Below are 20,975 nucleotides of genomic sequence, written 5' to 3'. Positions count from 1 at the left end.
AAATCATTCTCTCTACCATTATTCTGACATTTCACATTCTTCAAAGTGATGATCCTAACTGACCTAAGACAGGGAATGTTTTACTTGGATTAAATGTCAGGAATTGTGAAAAACTGAGTTTAAATGTATTTGGCTAAGGTGTATGTAAACTTCCGACTTCAACTGTAGGTATGTAGAGAGTAAAAGAGCCCATATGGAATAATGTATTATGAATGAGAGGTCAGATAGAGTGTACGAGACATTTATGAGGAGGAAAACCTCACCATTGTCGGGGTCAATCCTCCACTTGCCCTTGACATCGTCCCCTTGGAGCTGGAAGTAGAAGGGTCCGCTATAGGGTTCTCCATCCAGGTCGTAGGCTGTGATGTTGACCTCGGTGTGCTCATCTGAGAGACACATGTCCATGGTGGCCATCTCAAGCTCCGGAAGGTTGTCATTCTGGTCCTTTAGGTGGATGTTGAGCGTTCCAGTTCCGGTCATGGGAGGCTGGCCTGTCAATCAGAGAAACTCTCAACTGACACATGCTGGTGGTACTGTGGATGATATGCAGATATAGATTTTGGTATAATTGACTGTATTGGAATAGTATCTTTTATAGTTCTTACCATCATCAATAGCAAACACTGTCACTTGATAGACATTGTCCTTCACATAAGGTGACTCTCGGTCTAAAATCTTAGTTGTGGTTATTTTGCCAGTCTTTGCGTCTACTGCCACACAGTCACAAGGGTCCTTTCCTTTCACGTACCTACAAGACATGGTTTGGGCATGTAAGATGTGTTTTCGGCTACAGGTCTAGCGAAGGTTGGCTTGGTTGGCCTGATTGGCTTCAAGAGCGTGCATCATCACAACATATGATCGAAGTATGACACTTTTAGTAGAATTTTTATAAAAATCAAGAATGATCTGTGGTTTGAGGTCAAATTAATTATAGTAATAAACTGGTAATGAACTGTAAAAGAAATGTCATGGAGAACTGGGCTAAATTCCCAGTCTAGCTTGATAAACAGTAGGAGGTGCTGCAGAACTGTACAGTAGGACATAGAACAGAAGTCCCACTGAATGGTGGGTTAAATGCATCCCCAGTCTTACTTGAAGGTGTTGGCATGGTTCCTGTCCAGATCGATGGCAGTGAACGTCTCCAGGTACCAGCCCACCTCCACATTCTCCTCCACTGTCACGTTTTTGATGGCGTCGGTGAAGATGGGCGGGTCGTTGATGTCCTCCACCGTGACCGTCACCTGGCGGGTGGGCAGCACGGGCGGTTTGAGACCTGTCAAAGATACCCCCTCTGTGGTGACCACATCCCACAGGCCCGTGGCAGGACGACCTTTGACCTTACAAGAGAAGTAGGGCGCCTCGTTCTCTACACTGACTGACAGGTTCCTCTGAGAGCCATCCTCGTAGTCCAGAGGCTACCAGGAGACAGAGGAAGAATGTGGGTTACGGAAGGATGATTTAGTGTTTAGTCAAATAAATGGATACAGGGATATGATTATTGCAACCACATCTATGAGCACAGTTCATCAGATACTACTACAACTAATACTACAGGTCTGCTATTAGTTTGATTGCAACAACAACAACAAAAATATGATTAATAGAACAACAACTTTAAAAATGTAAATTGCAGAAAATGTGAAAGTCTCACATGACATACATTATCTTATTTAGGAGGCATTAACTTATTTGAAAGGTAACAGACCTTTTCAACAAACAAGACTCCTTCGTTGGTGTCTGGATCAGTGGTGATTCTGAAGTTCTGGTCCTTGTCTCCGTGGATAGTGTATTTGGCCTTCCAGGCTTCAGTGCCTATGGTATCTTGGTCTGAAACCTGGAGCCGAAGAATTGGTACATCACCGCTGTCTCTCTCCTTGATGCTTCCTGCACCCTGAAATAATATAAAATCCCAGGAGGATGGAACATTATAAGAGGGATATAGTTGTGGTTCCGGAGATTCATTAGTATATTTTAACAAATACCTCCACCACATCTTGTGATAAAGTGAAGAGGATAGAATTATTTTGCCCACCGTTTGCCCAGTGAAGACAGGCAGATGGTTGTTTCCATCCTCTATATTGATGATGTTTGTACAGGTGCTGGAGAGCTGAACCACCTCTCCACGATCTTTAGCCTCCACCAGGATGGTGTATTTCTCTGATTTCTGAAGTGGATGATTGAAACAATCACACTATAGTTGAAAGTTAATGAAAGAAAGATTATAGACATAAATAGAGACACCTCTTACATCGTGCTCCAGACACCCTTTGAATTTGATGATTCCAGTTGGACCACTTTGCTCAAGGAAGAACTCCAGGTTGTCTGGGGGTGTAGGGGTGATGGAGACAATCTTCAGGTCAAATGTGCCATTGTTTGTCTTGCTTTGATCTTTATCTGTTGCCATTACAGCTGTCACGAAATCTCCTGATATGAGAGGAAACAGAGAGTTATGGTTTCAGAGGCTCCAATTCAACCAATCATAGTTAAAGGACAACCACACCGCAGGTTCACTCAAAATGTTTACTCTGTGTGTTTCGCAGCAAAATCCGTTGTCAATGTCTGCAATTTGTGTCAATTTTAAATTAACTGTCCGTTGAAAATCTCACTTTTAAAAGTGTATATTCTGTTAACTCATACCCAAATAGTGTTGTTGACTCAGCCTATATTCATATGTGTAGCCAAATAATAAATTGGAGAAAGAAACACTTAAAAAAACATCTAAAAACAGACTGCTTCAAAAATGCTTGCTATTTCCTCATAGAGGTTGATGTTATCCTCCAGATGAGGATTAGCTGACCAATCGGTGGTCTACTCCATTAAATATACTGCTCAAAAAAATAAAGGGAACACTTAAACAACACATCCTAGATCTGAATGAAAGAAATAATCTTATTAAATACTTTTTTCTTTACATAGTTGAATGTGCTGACAACAAAATCACACAAAAATAATCAATGGAAATCCAATTTATCAACCCATGGAGGTCTGGATTTGGAGTCACACTCAAAATTAAAGTGGAAAACCACACTACAGGCTGATCCAACTTTGATGTAATGTCCTTAAAACAAGTCAAAATGAGGCTCAGTAGTGTGTGTGGCCTCTACGTGCCTGTATGACCTCCCTACAATGCCTGGGCATGCTCCTGATGAGGTGGCGGATGGTCTCCTGAGGGATCTCCTCCCAGACCTGTACTAAAGCATCCACCAACTCCTGGACAGTCTGTGGTGCAATGTGGCGTTGGTGGATGGAGCGAGACATGATGTCCCAGATGTGCTCAATTGGATTCAGGTCTGGGGAACGGGCGGGCCAGTCCATAGCATCAATGCCTTCCTCTTGCAGGAACTGCTGACACACTCCAGCCACATGAGGTCTAGCATTGTCTTGCATTAGGAGGAACCCAGGGCCAACCGCACCAGCATATGGTCTCACAAGGGGTCTGAGGCTCTCATCTCGGTACCTAATGGCAGTCAGGCTACCTCTGGCGAGCACATGGAGGGCTGTGCGGCCCCCCAAAGAAATGCCACCCCACACCATGACTGACCCACCGCCAAACCGGTCATGCTGGAGGATGTTGCAGACAGCAGAACGTTCTCCACGGCGTCTCCAGACTCTGTCACGTCTGTCACGTGCTCAGTGTGAACCTGCTTTCATCTGTGAAGAGCACAGGGCGCCAGTGGGGAATTTGCCAATCTTGGTATTCTCTGGCAAATGCCAAACGTCCTGCACGGTGTTGGGCTGTAAGCACAACCCCCACCTGTGGACGTCGGGCCCTCATACCACCCTCATGGAGTCTGTTTCTGACCGTTTGAGCAGACACATGCACATTTGTGGCCTGCTGGAGGTCATTTTGCAGGGCTCTGGCAGTGCTTCTCCTGCTCCTCCTTGCACAAAGGCGGAGGTAGCGGTCCTGCTGCTGGGTTGTTGCCCTTCTACGGCCTCCTCCACGTCTCCTGATGTACTGGCCTGTCTCCTGGTAGCACCTCCATGCTCTGGACACTACGCTGACAGACACAGCAAACCTTCTTGCCACAGCTCGCATTGATGTGCCATCCTGGATGAGCTGCACTACCTGAGCCACCTGTGTGGGTTGTAGACTCCATCTCATGCTACCACTAGAGTGAAAGCACCGCCAGCATTCAAAAGTGACCAAAACATCAGCCAGGAAGCATAGGAACTGAGAAGTGGTCTGTGGTCACCACCTGCAGAACCACTCCTTTATCGGGGGTGTCTTGCTAATTGCCTTTAATTTCCACCTGTTGTCTATTCCATTTGCACAACAGCATGTGAAATGTATTGTCAATCAGTGTTGCTTCCTAAGTGGACAGTTTGATTTCACAGAAGTGTGATTGACTTGGAGTTACATTGTGTTGTTTAAGTGTTCCCTTTATTTTTTTGAGCAGTGTATATTTAATGACCAGTATACTCCCACACCATTCTGTTGTTGGGGTACGTCAACACCGTTCCAACACAGAACAGTTGCTTTTTAACATACTTAAAAAATTACAACTATTTCCCTCATATTGTAAATAATTATAGTTCATATTTCTAAGAAAACTGGAAACACTTAACAGTTACTTTAACAATACATCATAAACATTCTGAGTGAACTCAGTGTGGTTTTCCTTTATCTGCAATAAATAAAATTAAGACAGCAAGAATAAAAGAAAAAAGAAAGAAAGAAAACAAAGAAAGAAAGATACAAACAAATAAAAGATTTTACCTTGTGAAGTAGACTCTTTTAGGTTGATGGTGAAAGTGTTCCTCTGGAAAACAGGTGGGTTGTCATTGATGTCTAGAATCTCCACCTCCACTCCCAGTCGGGTGTCCAATGCATTATTGGATATACCTCTGGCCTCAAATGTCAACTGTAGTCCCATGTGATAAGGAAGATGTGAATCAATCCACCAATCAATCAATCAACCAACCAATCAATACATCAACCAATCAAGCAAACTATCAAGCAATACATTTAATAAAAACTAAACCAAACTAAAATAACATAATGCAATACCCATACAGAAAAAAATACATTTCAATATATTTAATGTCATGTAAAATGTATTTCCATTACATGTAGATACATTTGGACCATAAGCAAAAAAGAAAATGCTCATCCAGAAGCAGCACTCCTAGTGGCCGGGGACTTTAATGCAGGCAAATTGAAATCCGTTTTACCTCATTTCTACCATCATGTCACATGTGCAACCAGAGGAAAAAAACTCTAGACCACCTTTACTCCACACACAGAGACGCATACAAAACTCTCCCTCACTCTCTATTTGGCAAATCTGACCATAATTCTATCCTCCAAATTCCTGTTTACAAGCAAAAACTAAAGCAGGAAGTACCAGTGACTCACTCAATATAGAAGAGGTCAGATGACGTGGATGCTACGCTACAGGACTGTTTTGCTAGCACAGACTGGAATATGTTCTGGGATTCATCCAATGGCATTGAGGAGTATAAGTGCATTGACGACGTCATCCCCACAGTGACCGTACGTACATATCCCAACCAGAAGCCATGGATTACAGGCAGAATCCTCACGGAGCTAAAGGCTAGAGCTGCCGCTTTCCGGACGCTTATAAGAAGGAGCTGGACACTAATCCGGACGCTTATAAGAAATCCCGCTATGCCCTCAGACGAACCATCAAACAGGCAAAGTATCAATACAGGACTAAGATTGAATCCTACCACACCGGCACTGACGCTCGTCGGAGGTGACATGGCTTGAAAACTATTATGGACTACAAAGGGAAACCCAGTCACAAGATGGCCAGTAACGCGAGCCTACTAGACGAGCTAAATGCCTTTGTTGCTCACTTTGAGGCAAGCAACACTGAACCACGCATTAGAGCACCAGCTGTTCCGGACGACTGTGCGATCATGCTCTCCGATGTGAGCAAGACCTTTAAACAGTTCAACATTCACAAAGCCACGCGGCCAGACGGATTTACAGGACATGTAAAAGCATGCGCGACCAACTGGCAAGTGTCTTCACTGACATTTTCAACCTCTCCCTGACCAAGTCTGTAATACCTACATGTTTCAAACAGACCACCATAGTCCCTGTGCCCAAGTTAGGGAAGGTAACCTGCCTAAATGATTACCGCCCCATAGCTCTCACGTCGGTAGCCATAAAGTGCTTTGAAAGGCTGGTCATGGCTCACATCAACACCATCATGCCGGAAAACCTAGACCCATGCCAATTCGCATTCCGCCTCAACAGATCCACAGATGATGCAGTCTCAATCACACTCCACACATCCCATTTCCCTACTGGACAAAAGGAACACCTATGTGAGAATGCTGTTCATTGACTACAGCTCAGCATTCAACACCATAGTGCCAACAAAGCTCATCACCAAGCTAAGGACCCTGGAACTAAACACCTCCCTCTGCAACTGAATCCTGGACTTCCTGACAGGCCGCCACCAGGTGGTAAGTGTAGGCAACAACACATCTGCCACACTGATCGTCAACACTGGGGCCCCTCAGGGGTGCGTGCTTAGTCCCCTCCTGTAGTCCCTGTTCACTCACAGCTGCTTAGCCAAGCACGACTCCTACACCATCATTAAGTTTGCTGACGACACAACAGTGGTAGGCCTTCACCATTCAGGACCTATATACAAGGTGGTGTCAGAGGAAGGCCCAAAATATATTATGTTATTTGTCACATGCTTTGTAAACAACAGGTGTATACTAACGGTGAAATGCTTACTTATGGGCCCTTGCTAACAATGCAGAGAGATATAACATTGAGAAATAATAGAAAAGTAAAACATGGAATAATAAATGTAATGATAAATACACAATGAGTAACGATAAGAGACATTTATGCGTGATCCAAAAATGTGGTCGGAGGTTCCGTATGGAGGGTGTGACGCAATTAAGGAGCCTCCGGAGGCATGCATAGGCTAACTTTAGCTGCGTACTGCATCACCGTGTAGCTCCCAATTTTGTTTACAATTCGGAAGGCTCCGACTAGTTTCGCATTGACATGATTGGTTGACGGTAGGTGGGGGCAGGAGGTCCTGTATAAACACAAACTCACTTCCTTGACAACATCTCTCACAACAGCGCTGTGCTGCTCCGTGAAGTGCAAGAAGTATGAATGCAGACGTCAAATTGGCCATGCAGCACCTTTAACTTGGCTATATACACGGGCTACCAGTGCCGAGTCATTGTGCAGGGGTACGAGGTCATAATCAAACTAGATACAGTTGAAGTCGGAAGTTTACATACACTTAGGTTGGAGACAATTAAACTCGTTTTTCAACCACGCCACAAATTTCTTGTTAACAAACTACAGTTTTGGCAAGTCGGTTAGGACTTCTACTTTGACACAATACATGTTTACAGACAGATTATTTCACTTATAATTCACTGTATCGCAATTCCAGTGGGTCAGAAGTTTACATACACTAAGTTGACTCTGCCTTTAAAGAGCTTGAAACATTCCAGAAAATTATGTCATGGCTTTAGATGCTTCTGATAGGCCAATTGACATAATTTGAGTCAATTGGAGGTGTACCTATGGATGTATTTCAAGGCCTACCTTCAAACTCATTGCCTCTTTGCTCTTTGCTTGATCAGCCAAGACCTCAGAAAAAAATGGAAGACCTCCACAAGTCTCGTTCATCCTTGGGAGCAATTTCCAAATGCCTGAAGGTACCACGTTCATCTATACAAACAATAGTACCTAAGTATAAACACCATGGGACCACGCAGCCGTCATACCGCTCTGTCTCCTAGAGATGAACATACTTTGGTGTGAAAAGTGCAAATCAATCCCAGAACAACAGCAAAGGACCTTGTGAAGATCTGGAGGAAACAGGTACAAAAGTATCTATATCCACAGTAAAATGATTCCTATATCGACATAACCTGAAAGGCCGCTCAGGAAGGAAGAAGCCACTGCTCCAAAACCGCCATAAAAAAGCCAGACTACGGTTTGCAACTGCACATGGGGACAAAGATCGTATTTTTGGGAGAAATGTAACAAAAAAGGAAAAAGGGGGATGCTTGGAAGCCGAAGAACACCATCCCAACCGTGAGGCACGGGGGTGGCAGCATCATGTTGTGGGGGTGCTTTGCTGCAGGAGGGACTGGTGCACTTCACAAAATATATGGCATCATGAGTGAGGAAAATTATGTGGAAATATTGAAGCAACATCTCAAGACATCAGATCAGTCAGGAAGTTAAAGCTTGGTCACAAATGGGTTTTCCAAATGGACAATGACCCCAAGCATACTTCCAAAGTTGTGGCAAAATGGTTTAAGGACAACAAAGTCAAGGTATTGGAGTGGCCATCCAAAGCCCTGACCTCAATCCTATAGAAAATTTGTTGGCAGAACTGAAAAAGCGTGTGCGAGCAAGGTGGCCTACAAACCTGACTCCGTTACACCAGCTCTGTCAAGAGGAATGGGCCAAAATTCACCCAACTTATTGTGGGAAGCTTGTGGAAGGCTACCCGAAACGTTTGACCCAAGTTAAACAATTTAAAGGCAATGCTACCAAATACTAATTGGGTGTATGTAAACTTCTGACCCACTGGGAATGTGATGAAAGAAATAGAAGCTGAAAGAAATCATTCTCTCTACTATTACTCTGACATTTCACATTCTTAAAACAAAGTGGTGATCCTAACTGACCTAAAACAGGGAATTTTTACTAGGATTAAATGTCAGGAATTGTGAAAAACTGAGTTTAAAATATTTGGCTAAGGTGTATGTAAACTTCCGACTTTACTGTATGTACATGTAACTAGGAATAAAGTGACAGATTTTAAACACTAACAACAGCATATATGATGAGTCACAAAAGTGTAAAAAGGGTCAATACAGCTATTTGATTAACTGTTTAACTAACTATTTTGCATCCTTATTGCTTGGGGGTAGAAGCTGTTCAGGGTCCTGTTGGTTTCAGACTTGCATCGGTACCACTTGCCATGCGGTAACAAAGAGAACAGTCTGTGGCGTGGGTGGCTGGAGTCTTTCACAATTTTTAGGACCTTCCTCTGACACCGCCTGGGTTTGAGGTCCTGGATGGCAGGGAGCTCAGCCCCAGTGATCTACTGGGATGTAAACACTACCCTATGTAGCGCCTTGTGGTCGGATGCCAAGCAGTTTCCATACCAAGCGGTGATGCAGCCAGTGATGATGCTCTCAATGAAGCAGCTGTAGAAATGTTTGAGGATCTGAGGGCCCAAGCCAAATCTTTCAGCCTGCTGAGGGGGACGAGGCGTTGTCGTGTCCTCTTCAAGACTGTGTTGGCGTGTGTAGACCATGATAGATCCTTAGTGATGTGGACACCGAGGACCCGCTCCACTACAGCCCGTCGATGTGAATGGGGGTGTGCTTGCCCCCATTTCAGTTTCCTGAAGTCTACGATCAGCTCCTTTGTCTTACTGAAGTTGAGGTGGAGGTTGTTGTCCTGTCACAACACTGCCAGCTCTGACCTCCTCTGTATAGGCTGTCTCAATGTCATCAGTGTCGCCGGCCTTTGTGTCGTCGGCCACGCAGTCGTGGGAGTACAGGAGAGGACTGAGCGCGCACCCATGAGGGGCCCCTGTGTTGAGGTTCAGCATGGCGGATGTGTTGTTGCCTAGCCTCACCACCTGGGGGTGGCCCGCAGGAAGTCCAGGATCCAGTTGTAGAGGGTGTTTAGTCCCGGGGTCCCGAGCTTAGTGATGAGCTTGGATGGCACTATGATTTTGAAAGCTGAGATGTAGTCAATGAACATCATTCTCACATAGGTAGATGTTCCTCTTGTCCAGGTGGGAAAGAACAACCACGTGTCATGATTAGATAGTGAAAAAAGACACCAATTTCTTTAAGAATTCATTTAAACAATTAAAGCAAATTTACCAACATTTCTGAAAATGGATATATAGTGTTTTGCAGTGGTGTAAAGTACTTAAGTAAAACTATTTTAAAGTACTACTTAAGTAGGTTTTTGGGGTATCTGTACTTTACTATTTATATATTTTGTTGTTTTACTTCACTACGTTCCTAAACAAAATAATGTACTTTTTACTACATACATTTTCCCTGACACCCACAAGTACATTTTGACAGGAAAATGGTCCCATTCACACACTTATCAAGAGAACATCCCTGGTCATCCCTACTGCGTCTGATCAGGCAGACTCATTAAACACAAGTGTTGGAGTGTGCCCCTGGCTATAGAAAATAAAAATAATTCAAAAAATTGTGCCGTCTGGCTTGCTTAATATAAGGAATTTGAAATTATTTATACTTTTACTTTCGATACTTAAGTACATTTTAGCAATTCCATTTACTTTGATACTTAAGTATATTTAATTTTACTGGGTGACTTTCACTTTTACCTGAGTCATTTTCTATTAAGGTATCTTTACTTTTACTCTATTATGACAATTGAGTACTTTTTCCACAGCTGGTGTTTTGGAATTCAACTCTTTAAGTGTCTCTCTTCAGTTGAATTAAGTAATGAGAGATTGGGCACTGTTTTTCTATATTTTTATTTACATTTTTATCGATTGAAACAGAAACTATACACCGTACAACATTACACAATATGTCAAAGTATAGGTCTAGGTCTTGCGCTTCAAATGAATATTATTATACAGTGGATGGTTAGCGGTGTCATGGTGTGGTGTGTTCGTAACCAAGTGGAAAAAACCCACTTGAATGGCCCTCCAACTGGTATTTACTAGTTAAATCATCCATGAATCACCTTGTGATGGGGAATGGAAGCTTGTTGTATGCAACAGGGAGGGGCAATTGAATGCAAAATTCAGTTGTTAAAACATTTCTAGCCTGTCTATCTATGAGTTACAGGTTTGACGTGTTATGTTCGACCCTCTCAGTTTTTCACGACAAAGCAACAGAAAATGGCCAAGTAGAGCAGAACCAGCTCACCTGCTTTTACACTATGGTGTGACTATTAGACGTTCAATGTTTCTTTTGAAAGAAATATTTAAAAACTAATCGTTTTACCATATTAAAATGAAAGATCAGTTCACAAAAGGACAGATGTAAATTATTCACTAATCACATAAAATAATCTTCAGAAATAATTTTGTCAATGCAACGAAATAGCTAAGGCTTTACAATAATGGTAATTTATATAATTGTATTTTGGGAGGTTAGTGGGTTAAATTCTTCCTAGAAGTTACAGAGGGTGCACAGAGGGATGTCAAAATGCAGAATTTTTATACTTTAGCAAGTTTTCATTCACAATGAAAATCAGATTTATTTAATTCTCCATGTGGTCTATATTAAACGGCACTTCATTTAACATAACAGGCTTTTAAAATGCAATATTGTTGCAGTATTTCTATTTAACACATTAAATGGATGCAAAAGGCACTCATTTCGTGGAAAGACCCAGTACGCGTTAAGTTCTGCCAGTTGGATGTTGGTTGCAATGCTCTCGTCAATTTTTTTGGTTGATTTGTCATGTGCACATGTAGGACATGGTGTCACTACAGGACCTATAACGTATCATGTTTGTAATCATTTCGTAGTTATTTTGACCAAATATTTTGTAGTGGCGGTAGCCTATTAAAATATTTGGAGGTGTGGCTGGTTGGGGGCGTGGCTGGCTGGGGTCGTAGCTTTGGCTTCATGCTTTTTGGCCTCCCATGGGACCGGATTGTCATGCCTGTTAATGTGTTATGTGTTCTGCAATTAAAATGGCCTACAAAAGTTGAATTGTAAAGACAATCACCATTTTGTTACAATAAGATTTGGCAAATGTTTTGTATTTGCCATGCATTTGAATAATAACTACATTTAAATGCATGTTGGAATATATGTAAAATATATTGCTAAGAATGTATTTTGAAATATATTAAATACATTTTCCAACGTATTTAACATATATTCTGATATACATTTTACATACATTTATATATACATTTTAAATACATTCCGTAATATACATTGGAATGTACACTGAACACAAATATAACACAACATGTAACAATTTCTAAGATTTTACTGAGTTACAGTTCATATAAGGAAATCAGTCAATTGAAAGAAATCCATTAATCTTTGACTGGGAATACAGTCATCTGTTGGTCACAAACACTGTACCTTAAAAAAAAGTTGTGCTGTGGATCAGAAAACCAGTCAGCATCTGGTGTAACCACCATTGCCTCATGTAGCGTGAGTTGATCAGGCTGTTGATTGTGGCCTTTGGAATGTTTTGCCACTCCTCTTCAATGGCTGTGCAAAGTTGCTGGATATGGCGGGAACTGGAACATGCTGTCATACACGTTGATCCAGAGTATCCCAAAAATGCTCAATGGGTGACATGTCTGGTGAGAATGCAGACCATGAAAGAACTGGGACATTTTCAGCTTTCAGGAATTGTGTACAGACATGGGGACGTGCAATATCATGCTGAAACATGAGGTGATGGTGGCAGATGAACGGCACGACAATGGGCCTCAGGATCACATCACGGTATCTCTGTGCATTCAAATTGCCATTGGTAAAATGCAATTGTGTTTGTTGCCCGTAGCTTATGCCTGCCAATACCATAACCCCACCACCACCATGGGGAACTCTGTTCCCAACGCTGTCTGCCATCTGCCCAGTACAGGTGAAACCGGGATTCATCTGTGAAGAGCAGCACACTTCTCCAGCATGCCAGTGGCCATTGAAGGTCAGCCTTTGCCCACTGAAGTCGGCTACAACGCCGAACTGCAGTCAGGTCAAGATCCTGGTGAGGACGATGAGTACTCAGATGAGCTTCCCTGAGACGGTTTCTGACAGTTTGTGCGGAAGTTCTTCGGTAGCGCAAACCCACAGTTTCATCAGCTGTCCAGGTTGCTGGTCTCAGACGATCACGCAGGTGAATTAGCCGGATGTAGGTCCTGGGTTGACTTGGTTACAAGTCGTCTGCAGTTGTGAGGCTGGTTGGACGTACTGCCATATTCTCTAAAATGACATTGGCCTACCATGACATATTGAAATTAACTTTCAATTTTCTGGCAACAGCTCTGCTGGACATTCCTGCAGTCAGCATGCCAATTCCACACTCCCTCAAACCTTGAGACATAAAATAAAATAAAATTTTACTGGTCACATACACATATTTAGCAGATGCTATTGCGGGTGTAGCGAAATGCTTGTGTTCCCAGCTCCAACAGTGCACTAGTCACAACAAGTTGTGACAAGTCACAACAATACACACAAATCTAGAAGTAAAAGAATGGAATTAAGAAATATATAAATATTAGGAGGAGCAATGCTGGAGGGGCATTGACTAAAATACATTAGAATAGAATCAAGCATATACATATTAAATGAGTAAAGTAGTATGTAAACATTATTAAAGTGACTAGTGTTCCATTATTAAAGTGAACAGTGATTCCATGTCTATGTACATAGCGCAGCAGCCTTCTAAGATGCAGGGTTGAGTAACCGGGTGGTAGCCAGCTAGTGATGGCTATTTAACAGTCTGATGACCTTGAGAGAGAAATTGTTTTTCAGTCTCTCGGTCCCAGCTTTTATGCACCTGTACTGACCTCGCCTTCTGGATTATCATCCAGAAGGCGGGGTCGTGGCTTGGGTGGTTGATGTCCTTCCTGTGACATCGGGTACTGTAGGTGTCCTGGAGGGCAGGCGGTGTGCCCTCGGTGATGCGTTGGGCAGACCGCACCACCCTCTGGAGAGCCTTGTGGTTGCAGGCGGTGCAGTTGCCGTACCAGGTGGTGATACAGCCCGACAGGTTGCTCTCAATTGTGCATCTGTAAAAGTTTGTGAGTGTCTTAGGGGCCAAGCCAAATTTGTTCAGCCTCCTGAGGTTGAAGAGGTACTGTTGCGCCATCTTCACCACACTGTCTCTGTGTGTGGACAATTTGAGATTGTCAGTGATGTGTACGCAGAGAAACTTGAAGCTTTTCACCTTCTCCACTGCGGTCCCATCGATGTCGATAGGGGCATGTTACCTCTGCTGTTTCCTGAAGTCCACGATCAGCTCCTTCTTTTTGTTGACGTTGAGGAAGAGGTTATTTTCCTGGCACCACTCCACCAGGCCCCTCACCTCCTCCCTGTAGGCTGTCTCATCATTGTCGGTAATCATGCCTACTACTGTTGTCTGCTGTCGTCTGCAAACTTGATGATTGAGTTTGAGGCATGTGTGGCCACGCAGTCATGGGTGAACAGGGAGTACAGGAGGGGGCTGAGCACACACCCTTGTGAGGCCCCTGTGTTGAGGATCAGTGTAGTGGAGGTGTTGTATCATACCTTCAACACCTGGGGGCGGCCCGTCAGGCAGTCCAGGACCCAGTTGCACAGGGAGGGGTTCAGACCTAGGGCCCCGAGCTTAAAGATGAGCTTGGAGGGTATTATGGTGTTGAAGGCTGAGCTATAGTCAATGAGCAGCATTCTTATATAGGTATTTCTCTTGTCCAGATGGTATAGGGCAGTGCGATAGGGATTGCATTGTCTGTGGATCTATTGGGGCCGTATGGAAATTAAAGTGGGTCTAGGTTGTCAGGGAAGGTAGAGGTGATATGATCCTTAACTCGCCTCTCAAAGCACTTCATAATGACAGAAGTGAGTGCTGTGGGGCATAGTCATTTAGTTCAGTGACCTTTGCTTTCTTGGGTACAGGAACAATGGTGGACATCTTGAGGCAAGTGGGGACAGCAGACTGGGATAGGGAGAGATTGAATATGTCCGTAAACACTCCAGCCAGCTGATCTGTGCATGCTCTGAGGACGCAGCTAGGAATGCCGTCTGGGCCGGCAGCCTTGCGAGGGTTAAAACACCACGAGTAGTTAATCTTTAAACATACACCACTGTAACATACTCTGTTTCACGGAATCATGGCTCTCTCCGGATATACTGTCCCCGTCCATACAGCCAGCTAGGTTCTCAGTACATTGCGCAGACAGGAATAAAGAACTGTCCTGGAAGAAAAAAGACAGTGGTGTATGTTGCATGAATAACTACTCGTGGTGTGATTGTGATAACGTACAGAAACTCAAGTCCTTTTGTTCACCCGACCTAGAATACCTCACAATCAAATGCCGACCGTATAACCTCCCAAGAGAATTCTCTTCAGTTATAGTCACAGCCATGTATATTCCCCCTCAAGCCGATACCACGACGGCCCTCAAGGTACTACACTGGACTTTGTGCAAACTGAAAACCACATGTACTGAGGCCGCATTTTTTGTAGCTGGGGATTTTATCAAAGCAAATTTGAGGAAAACACTACCGAAGTTCTATCAACACGTTGACTGTAGTACTCTCACGACAAAATCACTCAAGCACTGTTACTCCCCCTTCCGAGATGGCTACAAGGCCCTCCCCTGCCCTCCCTTCGGCAAATCAGAACACGACTACATTTTTTCTCCTCCCTTCCTATAGGGAGAACCTCAAACAGGAAGTACCGGTGCTAAGGTCTATTCAACGCTGGGCTGACCTATCGGAATCCATGCTTCAAGATTGTTTTGATCACGCGGACTGGGATATGCGGCGGCAGGTAGCCTAGTGGTTAGAGCGTTGGACTAGTAACCGAAAGATTGCAAGATCGAATCCCCGAGCTGACAAGGTAAAAATCTGTCATTCTGCCCCTGAACAAGGCAGTTAACCCACTCTTCTTGGGCCATCATTGAAAATAAGAATTTGTTCTTAACTGACTTGCCTAGTTAAATAAAGGTTTAAAAAAAATTCTGGGTAGCCTCTGAGAAAAACATTGATGTATACATGGACACAAGGTGCAAATGTGTAATGATCATGCTGTTTAATCAGCTTCTTGATATGCACAAAATTTGACAGGAATAAGCTTTTTGTGCATATGAAACATTTCTGGGATTTTTTATTGCAGATCATGAAACATGGGATTAACACCTTACATGTTGCGTTTATATTTTGTTCAGTGTAATTAAAGTGTATAGAATTAGAATTGTTTCAAATAAATGATTTGGCCAATTGTAAATGTTATTAAAACATATATTTTAATTGTATTTTTTTATGGTTAATGAGCTCCATTCTCTCCCACCTTAAGTTTCTGGTAAAGCTCGTAGTCTAGTTCTCCATGAACTACGATATCTCCGGTGTCTGTATTGATTGACAGTTTTCCTCTGGGGTCCAGATCAACCCCTTGACCATGTAGATGGAAACCCACACGGAACGCCTTCTCAATGTGAACCTGAAACAAAACATCCATTCAGTACATGACTTTGTGTGTGTGTGTGTGTGTTTGCGTATGCGTGCATGTGCACCCGTGTACGTCCGTCCGCCTACTTGTTCGACCATGTGTGTATGTGTGTGTTTGTGCGGGCACATGTGTTTGAATCAATGCACATGTGATTACATAGAAAAGGAGGCATTTCCCTCTCGACAAAAGAGAGTGTGATCTTTACTTACCTTCCCCAGTACATAAGGATAAGGTCCGGGCCTCGCCTCTTCTATCTTAAAAGAGTCTACAATCCAGATTCTCTTCTGCCGATGCAGTAACTCTTCAGAGGACACACTGACAAACCCCAGACACTACAGAGCAAACCAGACAGGAACAGATGCATTGGTTAAAAAAGGTATTTCCCTGAAAGGTGAGCCTGTCTCTATTGTGAGTAGGGGCTCAATAAGGTAGTGTTAAAGTGTACATAAGAATGAATGGGACTGAAAGCCATGGGAACATAAAGACATTTAGCTGAGCTCATCTCACCACCATCTAATTCTCTCTATATATATATACACATTTATATACACTACTGTTCAAAAGTTTGGGGTCACTTAGAAATGTCCTTGTTTTTGAAAGAAAAGCAATTTTTTTGCCCATTAAAATAACATCAAATTGATCAGAAATACACTGTAGACATAGTTAATGTTGTAAATGATCATTGTAACTGGAAACGGCCGATTTTTTTTATGGAATATATACGTAGGCGTACAGAGGCCCATTATCTGCAACCATCACTCCTGTGTTCCAATGGCACGTTGTGTTAGTTTATAATTTTAAGAGGATAATTGATCATTAGAAAACCCTTTTGTAATTATGTTAGCACAGCTGAAAACTGTTGTGCTGATTACAGAAGAAATATAACTGGTCTTCTTTAGATTTGTGGGTTTGATTACAGGCTTTCTTTTGAAACTCATCAGTCTATGCTTGTTCTGAAAATGGAAGGCTATTCCATGTGAGAAATTTCCAAGAAACTGAATATCTCGTACAATGCCGTGTACCACTCCCTTCACAGAACAGCGCAAACTGGCTCTGACCAGAATAGAAAGAGGAGTGGGAGGCACCGATGCACAACTGAGAAAGAGGACAAGTACATTAGTGTCTCTAGTTTTAGAAACAGATGCCTCACAAGTCCTCAACTGGCAGCAATACACCCGTCTCAACGTCAACAATGAAGAGGCAACTCCGGGATGCTGGCCTTCTAGGCAGAGTTCCTCTGTCCAGTGTCTGTGTTTTTTGCCCATCTTAATCTTTTCTTTTTATTGGCCAGTCTGAGAACTGGATCATGTTGTGTGGGTGCTTTGCTGCAGTAGAGACTGGTGCACTTCACAAAATAAATGGCATCATGAGGAATGCAAATTGTGTGGTTATATTGAAGCAACATCAAGACATCAGTCAGGAACTTAAAGCTTGGTCGCAAATGGGTCTTCCAAATGGACAATGACCCCAAGCATACTTCCAAAGTTGTGGCAAAATGGCTTAAGGACAACAAAATCAAGGTATTGGAGTGGCCATCACAAAGCCCTGACCTCAATCCCATAGAAAATGTGTGGACAAACCTGACTCCGTTACACCAGCTCTGTCAGGAGGAATGTGCCAAAATTCACCCAACTTATTGTGGGAAGCTTGTGGAAGGCTACCCGAAATGTTTGACCCAAGTTAAACAATTTAAAGGCAACGCAACCAAATACTAACTGAGTGTATGTAAACTTCTTAACCACTGGGAATGTGATGAAAGAAATAAAAGCTGAAATAAATCACTCTACTATTATTCTGACATTTCACATTCTTTAAATGCAGTGGTGATCCTAACTGACCTAAAACGGGGAATTTTTACTATGTCAGGAATTGTGAAAAACTGAGTTTAACCTATTCGCTATAGGGGGCAGTATTTTCACGGCCGGATGAAAAACGTTCCCAATTTAAACAGGTTACTACTCTGGCTCAGAAACTAGAATTTGCATATTAGTAGATTTGGATAGAAAACACTCTGAAGTTTCTAAAACTGTTTGAATGGTGTCTGTGAGTATAACAGAACTCATATGGCAGGCAAAAACCTGAGAAAATTCCAAGCAGGAAGTGGCCTGTCTGAGAATGTGTATTTCTTCTTTTGGTTCTCTATCGAAGCTACAGTATCTGTGCTGTTATGTAGCACTTTCTAAGGTTTCCATTGGCTCTCTAAAGCCTTCAGAAAGCGGATTGAGGCGTCTCCTGTCTCTGGGCAGAGTTTTGTAGCTCAGTTTGTCAGTGGTCTGCCTGGTGACTAAGAGATTGTATATGCGCGTTCACGAGACCACGCAGTTTTTTATTTTCCTCTTTGAATGAATACACTATTGTCCGGTTGGAATATTATTGCTATTTTATGAGAAAAATACCATAAAAATTGATTTTAAACAGCGTTTGACATACTTCTATGTACGGTAAAGGAACATTTTGAATTTTTTTGTCTTGAAATGCGCTTGCGCGTTACCTTTTGGATAGTGACCTGAACGCACGAACAAAACGGAGGTATTTGGACATAACTATGGATTATTTGGAACAAAAACAACATTTCTTGTGGAAGTAGCAGTCCTGGGAGTGCATTTTGACGAAGATCAGCAAAGGTAATACAATTTTTCTAATAGTAATTCTGAGTTTAGGTTGCCCCGAACTTGGCGAGTGTCAAAATAGCTAGCCGTGATGGCTGAGCTATGTACTCAGAATATTGCAAAATGTGCTTTAGCCGAAAAGCTATTTTAAAATCGGACATAGCGATTGCATGACGGAGTTCTGTATCTATAATTCTTAAAATAATTGTTATGTATTTTGTCAACGTTTATGATGAGTAATTTTGTAAATTTACCGGAAGTTTTGGGTGGGAATGCATGTTCTGAACATCACATGCTAATGTAAAAAGCTGTTTTTGGATATAAATATGAACTTGATTGAACAACATAATGTCCTAGGAGTGTCATCTGATGAAGATCATCGAAGGTTAGTGCTTCATTTAGCTGTATTTTGCGTTTTTGTGACATATATGCTTGCTTGGAAAATGGCTGTGTGATTGTTTTTGGCTATGTACTCTCCTAACATAATCTAATGTTTTGCTTTCGGTGTAAAACCTTTTTGAAATCGGACAATGTGGTTAGATTAACGAGAGTCTTGTCTTTAAAATGGTGTAAAATAGTCGTATGTTTGAAAAATTGAAATTATTGCATTTTTGAGGTTTTTGTATTTCGCGCCACGTTCTTCCATTGGATACTGGCGAGGCATTCCGCTAGCGGAACCCCTAGATGTAAGAAATTAAATATATTTGGCTAAGGTGTATGTAAACTTCCGACTTCAACTGTAGGTGTCACTGTTGTCGAAAGGAGGAGCGGACCAAAGTGTGTGTCGTTCCACATTTTATTTACACTGTGAAACTATGCAATACATATAAATAAACTCAATAACAAAAACAACAAACCGTGACGCAGAGTTGACATACACGTACTCAAAAAACTATCTGCCACAAACCCAGGTGGGAAAAAAAACCCTACTTAAGTATGATCTCTAATTAGAGACAATGAGGACCAGCTGCCTCTAATTGAAGATCATCCCAAACAACCCCAACATAGAAATACAAAACTAGAACCTGAACATAGAAATAGAAAACATCCCGTCACGCCCTGACCTACTCTACCATAGAAAATAACATCTTACTATGGTCAGGACGTGACAGTAGGTATTTGTAGAATTACACTTTTTCAATGGATAAGCCACCAGATGTGGTAAAGGTCATGAATTTAGTTTTTTTGTACATTCAAGACCAGTTTGAGACCATAAACGGAGGCCTGTGGTGACTGAAAAGCAGTCTAGAGCTCTTCAACAGCCTGAACCATGAATGTAAGACTGTATATTGGTTACTAAACACTGCAACCAAAAAAAAATCACAATTCCAGATTTTGACCACCTTCCAGACCCAAAGATCTAAAGCGCTATGTCTTCAATAAGAAATGCTTAAACTCAGGTTGCTTAATCAGTATGATACATTTGATTTAAATATGCTATTCAAATCCTAGCCTGAATGAACACAGAAAGTCCCATCCCAAACTGTATCCAAGTAAATGGTTGGGCATGATAAGCCTGTCTGCCCATCAATCCATTGACCCTCTATTCAGCCGATGATTGATTTCAAACATCAAACCTTACCAGTGTTATGAGCAGACAGGTACTTCTAGTCCCCATATTGTATCCAGATGTGTGAGCTGATATGGTACTCCAATGCCACAGAGTGTAGGCCTGTCCCTAAATACAGTACAGACACAGTCCACCTGAGGTGAAAACACAGCTGAAGAGACGTGTCCTGGCTTCGGCTACAGTATTTATGGGCGGGAGGGCAAGCGCAGGCTGAAATGGGTGATGTCATACATAGCTGAGCAATTCAAAAACCCTGCTGTAGGTGGGTGCAAGCTGAAACCTGGTTTTAGGCAGAAAGATGTGTGTAATATGAATTTGGTGGGTGCATATAATTGTCCTATTTCACAAATGTTCAAGTGTGCTATACAGTACGCATGTGTGAAATGGAAAATTGTTTTTTTGCATATCCCCACTGAGACAGAGGTTGGTCATGGCCAGCCATTATCAACAGCAACCCTGCAGCAATTTTTTTTTACTTGTCGGCTCAGGGATTTGTACTAGTGACCTTTCGGATACTGGCCTTGGTCCAGGGCACATCAATTTTTTTTTACTTGTCGGCTCAGGGATTTGTACTAGTGACCTTTCGGATACTGGCCCCAACGCTCTAACAGCTAGGCTACCTGCTGCC

General features: G+C 42.5%; 1 protein-coding gene across 1 annotated transcript in view; it reads right to left on the bottom strand.

Moving 5' to 3' along the window:
- cdh26.2 (cadherin 26, tandem duplicate 2) overlaps positions 1–20,523 on the bottom strand; it is a 29,874-nt gene extending 9,351 nt beyond the window's left edge. The window contains exons 1-10 of the mRNA XM_014145477.2: positions 20,360–20,523; positions 16,378–16,500; positions 16,010–16,159; positions 4,721–4,865; positions 2,249–2,424; positions 2,033–2,164; positions 1,706–1,891; positions 1,093–1,415; positions 606–748; positions 264–491 (exon numbers count right to left, since the gene is read on the bottom strand). Coding sequence (XP_014000952.1) covers positions 264–491; positions 606–748; positions 1,093–1,415; positions 1,706–1,891; positions 2,033–2,164; positions 2,249–2,424; positions 4,721–4,865; positions 16,010–16,159; positions 16,378–16,500; positions 20,360–20,395 — 1,642 coding nt within the window. The 5' untranslated portion in view covers positions 20,396–20,523. The remainder of the gene's footprint in view (positions 1–263; positions 492–605; positions 749–1,092; positions 1,416–1,705; positions 1,892–2,032; positions 2,165–2,248; positions 2,425–4,720; positions 4,866–16,009; positions 16,160–16,377; positions 16,501–20,359) is intronic.
- Between the last annotated feature and the right edge of the window lie 452 nt (positions 20,524–20,975).

The sequence above is a fragment of the Salmo salar genome, chromosome ssa15 (assembly GCF_905237065.1).
Source record: "Salmo salar chromosome ssa15, Ssal_v3.1, whole genome shotgun sequence".
NCBI classification, from domain to species: domain Eukaryota; kingdom Metazoa; phylum Chordata; class Actinopteri; order Salmoniformes; family Salmonidae; genus Salmo; species Salmo salar.
This window is presented reverse-complemented; position numbering and strand designations above follow the sequence as displayed.